Source organism: Lissotriton vulgaris, chromosome 4_1 (assembly GCF_964263255.1).
Source record: "Lissotriton vulgaris chromosome 4_1, aLisVul1.2, whole genome shotgun sequence".
Lineage (NCBI taxonomy): Eukaryota > Metazoa > Chordata > Amphibia > Caudata > Salamandridae > Lissotriton > Lissotriton vulgaris.
The window spans coordinates 1,361,128,169-1,361,141,834 of record NC_141691.1 but is presented as its reverse complement, the minus strand read 5'-3'; the positions used below and the strand labels follow the sequence as shown (position 1 = coordinate 1,361,141,834).

At 46.8% G+C, this 13,666-nt stretch overlaps 1 protein-coding gene across 1 annotated transcript in view; it reads left to right on the top strand.

The window, feature by feature from the left end:
- Positions 1–13,666, top strand: part of SMCHD1 (structural maintenance of chromosomes flexible hinge domain containing 1) — a 2,274,803-nt gene that overhangs the window by 1,756,007 nt on the left and 505,130 nt on the right. The window contains exons 41-42 of the mRNA XM_086965602.1: positions 12,116–12,245; positions 12,339–12,458. Of these exons, the coding sequence (XP_086821728.1) occupies positions 12,116–12,245; positions 12,339–12,458 (250 nt within the window). The remainder of the gene's footprint in view (positions 1–12,115; positions 12,246–12,338; positions 12,459–13,666) is intronic.

Here is a 13,666-nt window from a genome sequence, read left to right as displayed (position 1 = left end):
GCAGGTGCGGTAATATCGGGATAGCTCCAAGGCGCAATTTCAGGAACTTTTCTTTGATTTTTATTTTCATCCCGATATTAAGATATGCTTGTGGCCGTATTTTGCCGTAATCTCCCACCGTTATCCATCCATGCGCCCTGTTGGCTAGGTCTTTCTTATCTTCTATTGCCGAGATTATTCGGGCAGATTTTTTTGCCAACTTTTTGAAGGACCGGTGGTCTATGGCAGTTTCCCAAATGTCGGATAAGCCTAGCACATCAAGAGATCCAAATAGGTAGTCCCTAGGCAGTGAAGTGTGACATCTGAGTAGCTCTTCCCAGACGCTGGCATTTAAGGAGTCAGGGTCTGCGTCGCGGATCTTGCGCCAGTTAGTTACATATGCACTCCGTCTTTCTAGTGTTTGTTTGACAACCCCAAATTCTAAACGAATTTGGGCCGGAGACGCGTATTTGGGAAGATTGAAGATGGCCCTGTAACAATTGGCTATGACTGTGTCTAACAGTGCAGCGTCCTTCCCATGCAGCGATTCGCTCCCATAGGTGAGCGTTGGTTGAAGTTTCGCTCGGAGGATTTCAAGGAAGGGTTTAAGGGTGAGGTCAGGGAGTTTAGTCTTTAGTGATTTCAGTGCGAGGTGGGTCATTATTGCCTTCCCTCGGATGGACTGGAGCTGAGGCCTAGACGTGTTCTTAGAATCCAGCACGACGCCGAGGTATTTGTATGTGGCTACCCGTTCGAGCTTTACTCCGTTCAGGTACCAACAAGGGATCCTTTTCTTCCTGTAGTTTACCGTCATGACCTTAGATTTATTGAGGTTTATTTCTAGGGCATTCTTTACCGAGAAGGCATGGGTACAATTCAAAAGATGCTGAAGGCCTATTGGCGACCGGCTTATCAGCACTAAATCGTCCGCATATAACAAACTAGGGAGGGTGGCTTTTCCTAGCTTGGGCGCATGATTACGGCATTTGTCAAGTTCTTCCGGTAAGTCAGAAATAAACAGATTGAATAGAATTGGCGCTAATAGGCACCCCTGCTTTAGTCCTTTAGTTGTTCTAATCTGCTTCGAGAGGTGCTGGCCAGTTCCAAGTTTAATTTTAACCCAGGTGTTAGAGTGAAGCAGTATCAGGATATCTAGGAGATGTTTCGGAATGCCCCAAGTGGATAGTTTTTTCCAAAGTTTGTTTTGGTCCACATGGTCGAAGGCCGCCGTATAATCAATAAATGAAAGGAAAAGCGGTCTCTAGCCTCTGAATAAAGGAGCCCTTCATCTCAATATGTTATATGGGTACCTGTAGCATTTCCAGCAGCCTCAGTAGCAGCTTGTTGTCGGAGGGGTTCAAGAGAGGGGCAGTCCAACTAGTACTGCCTAAGATCTGCCTTTGAAGGTCCCCTGTCCCAAGAAACTCAACCTGATCAGGCTCAAGCTCTTCTAGGACAGTTCCTTCTTTGGTCTCACAGTCAGCTTCCATGGAAGACTGATCCTCATCCTGAGTCAAGGGGGTAGGCACTGCCTTAACCCTACTGCTCTTTCTCTTGGTAGGCAACTGGTCCATAATTTCAGGATCCAGGGCCTGTTCAGTTTTGTACTTTTTGGCCTGTGACCTAGTCACAGCAAGGACATGTGCTGATATGCCTAACATCTCTGCATGAGTCATATACTCAACTGCAGACCAGACTGAAGATTCCAGATCATTGCCAAGCAGACATTCTACAGGGAGGTCTGAACTAACAACAACTCTTTTGAGGTCAGTTGCCCCTCCCCAGGAGAAATTAACAATTGCCATACTATGGGTGGTAGTGGCATTGCTTGCATTGGTCACTAGATAATTCTCACCTAGTATTATCTGTCCAGGGTCCACAAAGTTAGGTGTCACCATGGTGACACTGGCACATGTGTCCCTGTAGGCTTGAGCCACTTTATTGTTAATTAAAGGAGTCTGTCTGTACTTGCCCACGTTACTGGGGCTCACAGTAGAGGACGTAGCCATGTCCACATCACAGACAAGAACAGCTTGAGTTGGTATTCTGACTAGGCCAGAATCCACCTCAGTTCCCCGGGTTGAGAACCTCTGTTGAGAACCACCACTATTAGCTGAACTAGAGGTAACAGTTGCCTTAGGGGCAATGGTGGCTGGAGCTGCCTCCTTTTTGATGCAATCACTGGTCCAGTGAGTATTACTTTTACAGAAATTACACCATGGTTTCTTTGGACCTTCTTTCTTTTTGGATTTCTTGGAACCACCCTCATTAGAAGTTTTTTGGGGCCTTGCGAAGACTTCTGGTCTTTTGATTTCTCCCCGCCCTTTTGGTCTTGCTTCTTCTGATCACCACCTTGATTCTGTACCTTCTGCTTCACCCTGGTTCTGACCCATTTGTCTGCCTTCTTTCCCAATTCTTGGGGAGAGGTCAGATCAGTGTCAATCAGGTGTTGATGCAATAACTGGTTCTGACAGTTGTTAAGTATTTGTTCTCTCATGATCAAATTATACAATCCTGTATAGTCATTAACTTTACTGCCCAGCAACCAGCCTTCCAGAGCCTTAGTGGCACAATCCTACAAAGTCAGTCCAGTCCGGAGTCTGTGTGTTCTGGGTGTCTCTGAACAGCAACCTATACTGCTCAGTGCTAGGCCAAACCCATCTATCAGAGCACTCTTCAGGACAGTGTAGTTGTTAGCATACTCATCACTAACTGTGAGGAGCGTGTCTCTTCCTTTTTCTGAAAAGGAGAGCCATAAGATTGCTGCCCACTGACTGTGCGGTACCTGCTGTACTTTGCAGGCCCTCTCCAAAGCAGTTATGCATTTGTGGATGTCGTCCCCACTCTTGTAGGGAGGGACAATCTTATTTTGGTTTTTATGGTCATTAGACCTACCCTATCTCTAGAAATTATGCTGCCACCAGTGAGTTCTAACCCACTCAACTTTTGCTCTCTAGCAAGAGCCAGGGTCTCTTTGGCAAGGGCAATTTATTGCCTCTTGATCCTAAGAGTCACTTCCCTCATCCTAGCCTTATGCTCTATTCTCTGAGGGGAAGTCATTCTCCTCAGAGCTGAGGCATCTGATCCTGTTGAGTCCTCAGAATGGTTGGAAGCACTGGAAAGTGATCTCCTCCTTCTGGACGCAGTGTTAAGCCTACTTGGGGGCCTGTTTTGGATTCTCTCTTCTCCGGCCCCATGTAGCCTTAGGTTGACCTGGTTCAGTTCTCCAACTTGGACCTGATCAGCATCCTCTTCATCATCAGCACCCCCTAGATTGTCATCCTGGAAATCATCTGTTGAGGGATGGCCCACCTCTCCACTACCTGTCTGATCTGGGGTTGCTGCCTTTTCTGCATCATACTCCACTAACAGATCTATTAATTGTCTTAGGGTTGGACTCTGTCCTTGTCTCAGTCTCCTGAGTGAACATAGACTTCTCTGTTCATTAAAAGTAAATGTATCATAGTTAGAAGGTGCCCTGGGAGGGTCAACTTCTGTGGGGAGAGACACACTAGGCTCTCCTCTTAAGGACATTTTCTAGTGAGGTGTGGTGTGTGCACCTACCTACACTGTGTTATCTACTAAACCTCTCTAGGAGTTGTAGTCAGGGTGTGCTAAGCCCTTTGCTCTACAACAACTAAGTTCAGTAGAACTTAAGTATTATAAGACTTGATTTATATGTACCTCAGGTACCTTAATGTGATCTTTCAAATGATATCTTAAGATTATATGGGAAAACAACAACAAGCTCTTATCTCAACCGCTGCACACCAATGTGAGAAGTTAGCCTTGCATATGATGTCCACTATTCTAGTGGGCACCTTGCACCAGTCTAAACGACCCTTATTGATGGTGGTTGTAAAGTCAACCTTATAGTTAAGCTATCCCAGTAGTAGAATGGACCAGCAGTCTTAGGCTAAAACCTCAGAGAGCATGTGAAACAAGCTGTTTTACCAATTATAATCCCTTGAATACCAAATGAAAGGACACCACACAAGGTATATATCAAATATATATATGTATTTATTACTAACACAACCCCTCTGCACTCTTTATGAGGTCAGAGATCGAAGTACATTACAAGTTACTCATTAAGCATACTATAAGTTGCACAAATACAATTCTGCCCTAGGGGCCTCACGAACCATATACTAAGTAAGTAGAATAAGAACCACTTCAAGGATGGTGAATAGGCCTAGGGAATCGGGAATCGCTGCGGCTACGCTGGACAACCAAAGGATTGGAAGTATGAGACCCACGGGAGACGCGTGCAGTGTCTAAACACAGTTGCGAGTTACCCTAGAGTTATAATGGGAACTTAAAAGTTACAAAGTAGCTGATTAAGGACACTTCAGGATGGACTACGGTAAAACCCTTTTAAACTAGGACACTTCGAGAGTCAACACCCACGGGAGCACCGGAGTACTCGAGTTACCTCACCCAGGGAAGCCGGGTGCATAGGTGCCTTTTCGTGTCTGGTTTTGTTGCTGTTTCCTATGGAGAGCTGCAAACAAGTGCTGCAGGTGACCAGGAGAAAAGTGTCCGGGTGGATCGAAGATGTGAAGAACCTGAAAGCAGAGGGGACAGAGTCTGGGTCACTAGCCTGAGACCAGGAAGGAACCAGGCAATGTTGAGTGTTTCAGGTGAAGAAGGTGAAGCTTGTCTCTGCAGCCTCGAGAACCAGGAGGCATCGACGACGACCAGGAGCTGGTTTCGAGCTGTCTCACGAAGGATCTATTTGACTGCTGTCGGTATCCGGATTGGACCCAACAAGCCTTGGCAAACACAATCCATGCAGGAAGGGAAGATGGGCTTCAGTTCAGACCAGCAAGGTCTGGGGAGCTTCTCCTTTGCAGGGAAGCTGGAGCAACCAGGAAAGCGGTGTAGTTTCAAATGGTAGTCTTCGGAGGGCTAACTAGCCAACAGGCTAGCAACCCGGAAGACACGTCGAGCTGAAATGCAAGAGCAGGCCCCACGCGGCACTCGTGGAGTGTGGAGGGCTGAGCTTCGGTGCAAATAATGCTCGGGCCTGGGGCTCCTCAACCCCGATGCACAACTTCGAGGGTGCCTCGTCGTTGCACTGTTAGCAAAATGCAGGTAGTCCAAGGTGTCCGGTCCCACGTCTCTCGTGTCCGCCACAGTCTCAGCTTTGATGTGGATCGGAGTCGGAGAAGGCTGGAAGTCCAGTTCCTGAGACGCTGAGTCTTCGGGTTCCGGCAGGTTCATCGACAAAGCAAACCGGCAAGTTACTGATGGTGCCTGTTTGCACAGGGTGGTCAGTCCTTGACCACAAGGGAGATGTCTTCAGTTTTCTAGTCGGTATAGAACGTCGAAGGTCCAAGCGTTTTGTTTCAGAGTTTCAGTCCAGGATAATCTAATGTCTAGTCACAGCTCCTATCTTTATACTAATCTAAGAGGCTGGATTACCTGCTAGGTCCCTCCTATGGGTGGACCCTGAGAAGTGGGTGGTTACACCCCTTTCCCTTTGTCCAGTTTCACGCCAGAGCGGGGCTGGAGTGCCCCAGCAACTGGTTTGAACAGGGCTATGCATGGAGCACCTAGTGCCGGAGTTTCGTCCAACTGCAGGAGGTCTGACTCGTGTCTGTGGCAGCAGCATCCCTTTTTGTGATGCTGATGCTCTGTTTAACTTTAACCGGGTAAAGCAGTAATTGCATGTCTTCTCCCTCTAGAAGGGTGGAATGCTACCCCCGCCGCCAGGATATGCGGGGGGGGGGGGTAGTATTCCAAAGTGTTTAACACCTTACACGACATACTTGATAAAGCCAAACCAAAGTTAGCATTAACCGCGAGGATTATAATGAACTTAAGAGTATATGGTATGGCTATATCATAGATCAGCTATATGGAGATGGTTCCGAAAGCTGCAGAAGTGCTCAGCTCAAGCTAGAGCGCCCTCTCACATAAAACCGAGCACTCTGCCTCCAGGATTGTTAAGGCCTGCCATAGGAGTGACTTATATAAAAGGGTAGATATAGGTATACTATATCTAAGTACGGGGTGATTACACCACCATACCCAAGCTGAGTGGTCAGCCTGTGGTGTCAGTTTGGATGGCCAGCCAGGGGTGGCATAATACCTGCTGCAGCCCCTGGTAGGCCTTGGATGCACCTATGCCCTGGGTACCTATGGTACACTAAACAGGGGCTCACAAAGGTGACCCAATTGGGTATGAATCTAGAGTACATGGTATCAATTTAGAGAGAGAACAGCTGGGTTGCGGGTCTGATTAGCAGGCCCACAGCCACACTAAAGTCGAAAAAACAGAAAATCTGAGCAAAAAGTGGGGGTGACCATAGGAAGCAGACCCTACTCTCCTACAATGCCATCCATCCCTCGCAGCTTCTTATCCATGTCCGGTTGTCCTTCCTCCGTTTCTGTAATCCTTGTCTCCAATATGGCCATGCAATCTTCTTGCTTCTCAACACGATGCGTTATCCTGTCCATCCTTTCAGCCAGTGAATCCATCTTGGAGTCTATGCCCTGCAAACTAGACTTCAGGTCCTTGAACATTTCCCTAATATCGTCTGCGGGCAGTTGCTCCGTGGCGCTACTTCCGGGTAATTCTTTTTGACTTGCATAGTTGTCAGCCGACTTATTTGATTTCTTGTCAAAAGATATTTTTGGTTGTCGCGTCTCGGGCTTCCCCATGGTGATGATTTATGCTCGTTTAGGAAGGGCTCCAAAGCGGGCAGTGTATGACCCAACCCTCCTCCACACAGTGACTCGTCGAAGTGGGGGACCGTGCAATGTCTTCCCTAGAATTTGCACTGGTTGTGCTCCATGGGGTTTATCACAGGGTCACCCTCAATTTCTAAACTTGTGGGGTCTGGAGGCGCGGTTTAACTCCTACACCCCCATCTGCCCATTGAGTAATGCCCGCTCTGTCCCGGTCAATTCTTGACCCTGGCAATCTGCTGTTGATGACTACCGCCCACGGGTCTCAGCAGGTAGGGATGAATATACACGTTGTATCCCGAGCAAATTAGAACAATCGTATTATGCAAATTATAAGTCCAGAAGAAATATTACAACCCAGGTAAGTGATAAATCTTCTTCTTAAATATTCAAAACAGCATCCTTTTGAGTTCTAGCCAACACGTGTTTCGTCTAATTAGCAGTATATTCATACAGACTTCATCAGGGCAACACATGTATTAAGATACTGGCAACACCAATGACTGCCAGTTCCAAGCTGCACGTTTAGAAAAAAAGTGAATGTTTCAAAGTGAAGTCCACAAAAGGCTAACACTTCAAGTAAAAAGGCGGTCGATACCCTCGTCAGGGCATAGTCATGTCATGCAATCGAGTAAATTGCATGTTCAAACGAACGTGGCAGCACGAGTACGGCGTCTAGGTAGGGATGAATGTCTGTTTTTTTTCCTCTTTTGGGTGGGCTCCCCTAGGCATCATACAGCTCTGTGCAGCCTTTCTCAGATAGATCCCTGAACAAGATGGAGACTCTGCTTTGTACAGTGGGCCATCCTGATTTAGTGAGGATTCTCGCCGCATTTCAACCCCACAAATGGATCCAATGGATATGAAGGGAGGGGGGAGATCTCTGCCCCACTCGCTCCTCCACTAATAGACCACCCTCCACTCAAGATGGCTGCCCCTATTGAATGGGGCGGACTCTCCACAACATATATAATTAATTAAAGCCTCCTGCACACTCATCCAGTTTTACATGTGTGCCTATCACATATTGGGTCCCAGCTTGACTGTGCAGTGCACCCGGTACCATGTCTGTGTTCAGAGCTACCCTTGGTCCGAAATCGAGCTCCCCATTCCGCCGTAAAAATTGGCTGCCGCATAAATTACTCTTCTGGTGATGAGGTAGAGGCGGGCACGACACACAGCTGTGCACCCGCAGTGGACTGCGGTGCATTTATAATCTAGCGTGCTCCGCCTCAGTCAAATTAGAGGCGCTGTGTCCCCGGGCTAGCGTAGATGATGACTCACCATCCGCGGGCCGCCTCCGCCCGCCAACGTCCTCCACGCCGCCCAAGGCGTCCGGCTCCAGCGCAGGCAGATCGCTCGCCAGCGCCATGGCCCACCAGCCGCAGTCACCGCCAGGCAGTGGCCCCCGGGGGATCCGTTGACGGGTTCTCGTCTCCCCCACTCGCCAGACACACGGCCGCAGGGACTGCCCAGCCGCCAATCAGGCTCCGCCCAGATGAGTATGTTGCGACTCCAGGTCCCGGCTTCACTCAACACGCCGGCAGGTAGGCCTCCTCACGGCAGAACTTAACCATCCGTTGTCCGGCATTGGCTTGCCTTCAAAGTTTGTTCATGGTGTCCCAGGGTGAAAAGGCGACGTCCGCAGCACAGTGGAGTTGGGTACAGCGTGTCATGTACGGTTTTTTACAGATTTAAATGGCTCGCCGGCGGAGCCGCTCTAGTGTGCAGCCATTCCGCTGCACAGCGTGGCCACGCCCCCTCACCTTTAGGCTTCATGCCCAAACAGAACTGCCTTTCTAAAAGGGCTAGGCTCTTTTCCTCAAGGGCCATTGCCCTCTCCTCCAGCTCCAGGGCTGCCATCTCTGCTTGTGTGGATTGCTTTCTGCTGGCTGTACTCTTTTCACTGCCAGCTGTGGATGGCATCCTAGCCAGTGTGTGAGGGGTCATGAGATTATCATCCCCTCCCGCATCTCCACTTTAAAGAGTAATCTCTACCTCGAGGAATGCTTGAGCTCTGTGAGCCTCCTCCCACGCCCTAAGAGCTTTCTCGAGATCCTCCTTCGTGGCTGAGGTGCCCAAGCTGATTTTTCCGTCCTTTCACAGGACTCTCAGGTTGTTTATTAAGAGAATGGACAGAGTGGCCAAATCAATCTCCATGTTCCCTATCCCTTTTTGCAACTTATAGAAACTGTGCATAAAGTTTGACAAACCTTTTCACAAACTATTTAAACTTCATCAAAACCTTTTAAAGCTTGCGGTGGTGGTTGCTTGACTGTAATCTGACCAGCGTCAGACCCCTCTCCCTTCTCTGCCCAGAGTTGAAAATGGTAAGAATGCAGCACTGCTGGTTTGGGGCCATCATCACATAACTCTTTTGACGTGAAGGCCCATCGACTTGGTGTTAAAGGCCTTCTTACTGTCCATCAAGGGAATGCTGGCTAAGGTTCTCATGGAAAACACCACCACCATGCGGTAATGCTACAAGCAGGGTGGCATGGTATCCTGGTTCCTGTGCCAGGAGGTGCAGCAGCTCTGGAGTTGGCTGGAGCCTCAGTGCAGTTTCCTATTGGTGAAGCATATGGTGAAATCTTTAAACGTCAAGGCGAACAAGCTCAGTCTTGGGCACCTGAAGGGTCACAAATGGTGGCTACACCCCACGATGGCGCAGGGCATCCTCCAACAGTGGGGAGAAGTCTCACTAGACCCGTTTGCCGTTATTGAAAACACATATTGTCACAATATTTTGCACGCTGGAGGACCCAGCAACGCTCCCACTTTGGAAAGGCATTCATTCTAGGTAGGAGTGGGTGAAGAACAGTGCTCTGCAGCAGAGTTTACGAGTATTGTCCACTCCGCGCTCCATACGGAGCTCCGGAAAACTCCATAAATTGACACGGAGCAGAGTTTTCTCTCTCAAGCGGCTAGTCAACAGTAAGTTGGCGAGCGCTTGCAAGGAAAAAAACGCGCTATATCTCTTCCTGGCGAGATTTCTAATCACTGGCAGTCGCGGCAGGTCACGACTGCTCGACTTTAGAAATCTGCAATTTGCGTGGCGGAAGCTGCCGCTCAAGTAGAATGCCTACTCGAGCGGCAGAAAGCACCAGAGCCCTCTGGCGTGACGCGTAGTGTTGTCGTGCTGATTTTACAGTTCAGGACAAACTCTTGGCACTAAAAATCAGTGCAAGCAGCACGACTTAACAGAGTCCGCTGCAGTTTTTCTGGCACTTCGCGGAGTTCCGCGGAATGAAACTCTGCGAACTCCGCCCAGGGTTTATTCTATGGGGGCGCTCAGGGCTCGAGTACTCCTTTCTGCCACTGCTTCATTTACCCTGAGTACTGAAGTATATCACTAAAGACTGTGCCCAGATCATCGTAGTGGCTCTGGATTGGGCCAGGAGAATGTATTTCCTGGATCTTCTGGGCATGAAAATTGGTCCACCGATCAGGCTACCTGTATGAGAGGATCTTCTGTTGCAGCAGCAGGACAGGATTCTGCACCTGAGCCTGCACAATCTACAATTTCAGATATAGAGATTGAGCAACGACAGTTGAATGTGTTTAATCTACCACCAGAGGTTGTGGATGTTCTCTTAACGTCCAGACGTCGTCCTACTAAGTCCAACCACGCCGGGCGGTGGGACAAGTTTGTCCACAAAACAGACACCTTAAAAGCCAAACTGTCAGATTTCAGTTTTTTCTGTCTCTAGTCCAGCAATGCCTTGCCGTAGGCACTATAAAAGGGTATTTGTCTGTCCTTTTGGCATTTTTATATTTACAGGATCAACTGTCCTGGTTTAAATCACCTGTTGTGATGAGTTTTTATTAAAGACTTGATACACAGATTCCCTCCCAAACAGTCTATGATACCACAGTTGGACCTTAATTTGGTACTATTATTTACAATATGCGCTACCTTAAAGCCCACACATAGAGAAGCGGTGCGCCTTCTTACTCTAAACTGCCTTCTTTATTACAATCACTCAAGCTGTGAGTGAACTCCAGGCTCTCTCTGTGCAGCAGGGCTGGCTTTAGCACTGGTGGAGCCCCAGTTCTGCATTCCTTTCTGACCCCCTCCCCTTCTTGACCTCCTCCTCAGATTCCCTCGCTACCACCCTGAAAAGTGCCCCTCATCTCCTCATAGCTCCTGTCACGTACATTTCATTTTACAGTGCTGGGAATGGCTGGCTTTACTAACCCACTCAGCTAGCCACATAAAATACAGATCTTTTCTTAGCAGCAGGCATGTTAACCCTCTGCGCTACTTTATGGCGAATCAAAACTGCCACCAGACAATATTCCGATCTCTCTATAGCAGGAACATTAATCACAAGAGATATCTTGACAATTGCATTGCTTTCTAAAAGCTGGACGCACAAGGAACTCGGCTGAAGGTGCTTATAAATCGTAAGTTATTGCACAGCGCTCCACCTGAGGTCAATGCCACTCCAGGAAAGCACCCTGTGCGACCAATCCACCCTAGAGCCGACCCTGCTTTAGAGCCACTGTATTATGCCTTTTTCCCAGACAAATTGGTGTTGAGGACCAGGGCCACCTTCATGCTGATAGTCATGACAACGTTTCAGGATGCATAAATCATGACCATCCTAACGTTCTTTGCTCTGCCTCACCTCTCGAAAGAAGAGTGACTCCATCAGTTGTACTCAAAAAGAGTCATAGGCTTCAACCTTTTTGAGAGCGAAGTAAGGTAATGCTGTATGGAAAGGTACTCTTTCACAGAGAATAGTCCTCTCCATCAAGACATGGTATGCACTGGCCAAGAAGTAGAGCCAAGCAAGAAGCAGCCATTTCTGCAGTGTGGCATTTAAATGCATTTCCTGTTCATCATTTCCGAGGCGAAATTAAGTCAACGTGGTGCTGCACTGCACCACCTAGCGGTGTGTGGGAGCGCTGGTATGAATATCTTAGTATCTTTTCTAGGCCCTTGAGAATATTCTGAAGGTGAGGAGGCTGCATTTAGATAGAGTATCCACCAGAAATAGTGGTACCAAAGGTAAGTAATTTGTCATTTTCTGCCATCCACCACCATTTGAGTTATTTTGTGTAAATTTAATTTTTTTAAAGGACTAAAACACTGAGAATGATTAATACTAATCTATGTCAAACTACAGACTAAAGGTAACTATGGCTTTACTGTTCAACAGTGTATTTGGGAACACATGCAATTCATCCAAATTAGGCAGTTATTTATGAATTAAGATGTACCCAAATCCTCAAGTGACTATACCTGTAATTGCTGTTTTAACTGTTTTCTATTTTCATTTAATCGAAGTAAAACCTACTTGAGTTGAATACATTGCCTTTTCCATTGATATTTTAAGTTATCAATTCTTTTTTGCTTTGTTAACAGTTAACCAAAAATGTGTTTTTTATGCCTATTTGTATAACCTTTTTGTCACTTTTTTTTGTGATCCCGCAGAACCTATTGCTTGCTGAAAATAGCCCTGGAACAGACAGCGTAGAGTACGTTATTGTATTTGAACCTACGTTATCCACAATGACAAATGCCACTTTGAAACCTTATTATTTGCCATTTATGTTTTACAATGGTGAGCTTCAGTTTAGTTTGGTTCAACTTTGAGGTACTATTTTAAATTCATTTAGCCAACATTTTATAACGTGTATCTGTGTTCACATAACAGATTTCAGGAAACAACAGCAAATGGCAGAATTAACAAAACAGAAAGATCAGCTGTCTCAATCAATAGCTGCATATCAGAGTTTGTTTGATACTTCGAATCAGCTCATAAGTGAAATAAAATGTAAGTGTCTTTTCATATATTTTCATTGTAATTTCAAAGGGAAATTTTATAATCAGTTACCTTTGCACACAGGTCATGTATCATCTATGAAATGGTACATTGAGGACATTGATAAAGAGAGCCACTCTACATAGCTGCATCCATAGCGCCATGCCAACAGTAGCACTTTGATACCTTGTATTCTCCCAATAATCAGGTTATTGTCTTGTGCACAGTGCTGCTAGTCCAAAAGTTACATTTGTGTCAACCCTGATCATTGGCATCACACAGTTAAGGCCAAATTATTGTATCTTTTGTTTCAATGCGGTCAGCAGATCTCTAAGTTTAGGAGACATCCCATAGAGTACTGCGTTTAATAGCGGTCTATGTGAGGATGTGCCTACTCTATCCAGCCACATTGAATTGTAACACGCTTTTCCACACTGTAGCCATGCTTTACTTGTCAGACAGCAGTGCCAAATGTGAGGATATGAGGTGTGTTATATGGATTGGTTGTGAGATCTCACCGTGTTGTACACTAATAATCCTTATGGGACCAGTCAGGCTTCATTTGTGAAACCTTAGCTCAACGTTGTGTAGCTGTGGCTACAAGCAGTCAGGCTTCAACAAACAAACGTAAAGCATTTAAACAGCACCAAAACAATTGAAGAACAAAGAAACATGACTCAAGAAATCCAACCCGAATTTATAAAAATAGAGCGAGTTTTTAAGAATTTATGGACACCGAAAAAAAGAGAACTACTGGAAGGTTCTAGAGAAATAGCTATTAAAGAAAAAATAAATCAAGATTTTTCACTCCACTACGAACAAGCGTTGGAAAATTCAGGTTGAAGTTTTTTCAACAAAAAGTTTCTTCAAGGATGGATGCAGTTACTTGGAAGTACTTTGGGTGACCAACTCCGGTGGGGAGTCAGTCAAGGGGATCAACATGGTTTGAAGAAACAGAAAAGCAGTCTCCAGTATTAATCGCCACTTGCCCTTGCCTACTGTGGAGTGGTCCTGATGCAAGGGATACAGGATGCTCATGATGCTGTGCAGTCAATGGGGTCTTCTTGGGGCTACTCCTCGGTCTACGATCCAGATGTGGTGACTTTGGCCACAGGGGTTGACGTCCCTCGAAGTCTTCTTTGGTCCAGTAAAAGTCCAATCGCTGTTAGGCTGCTGGTCACCGAGCACCTCAAAACCAGTGGTTGCCTACTTTCTTTCAG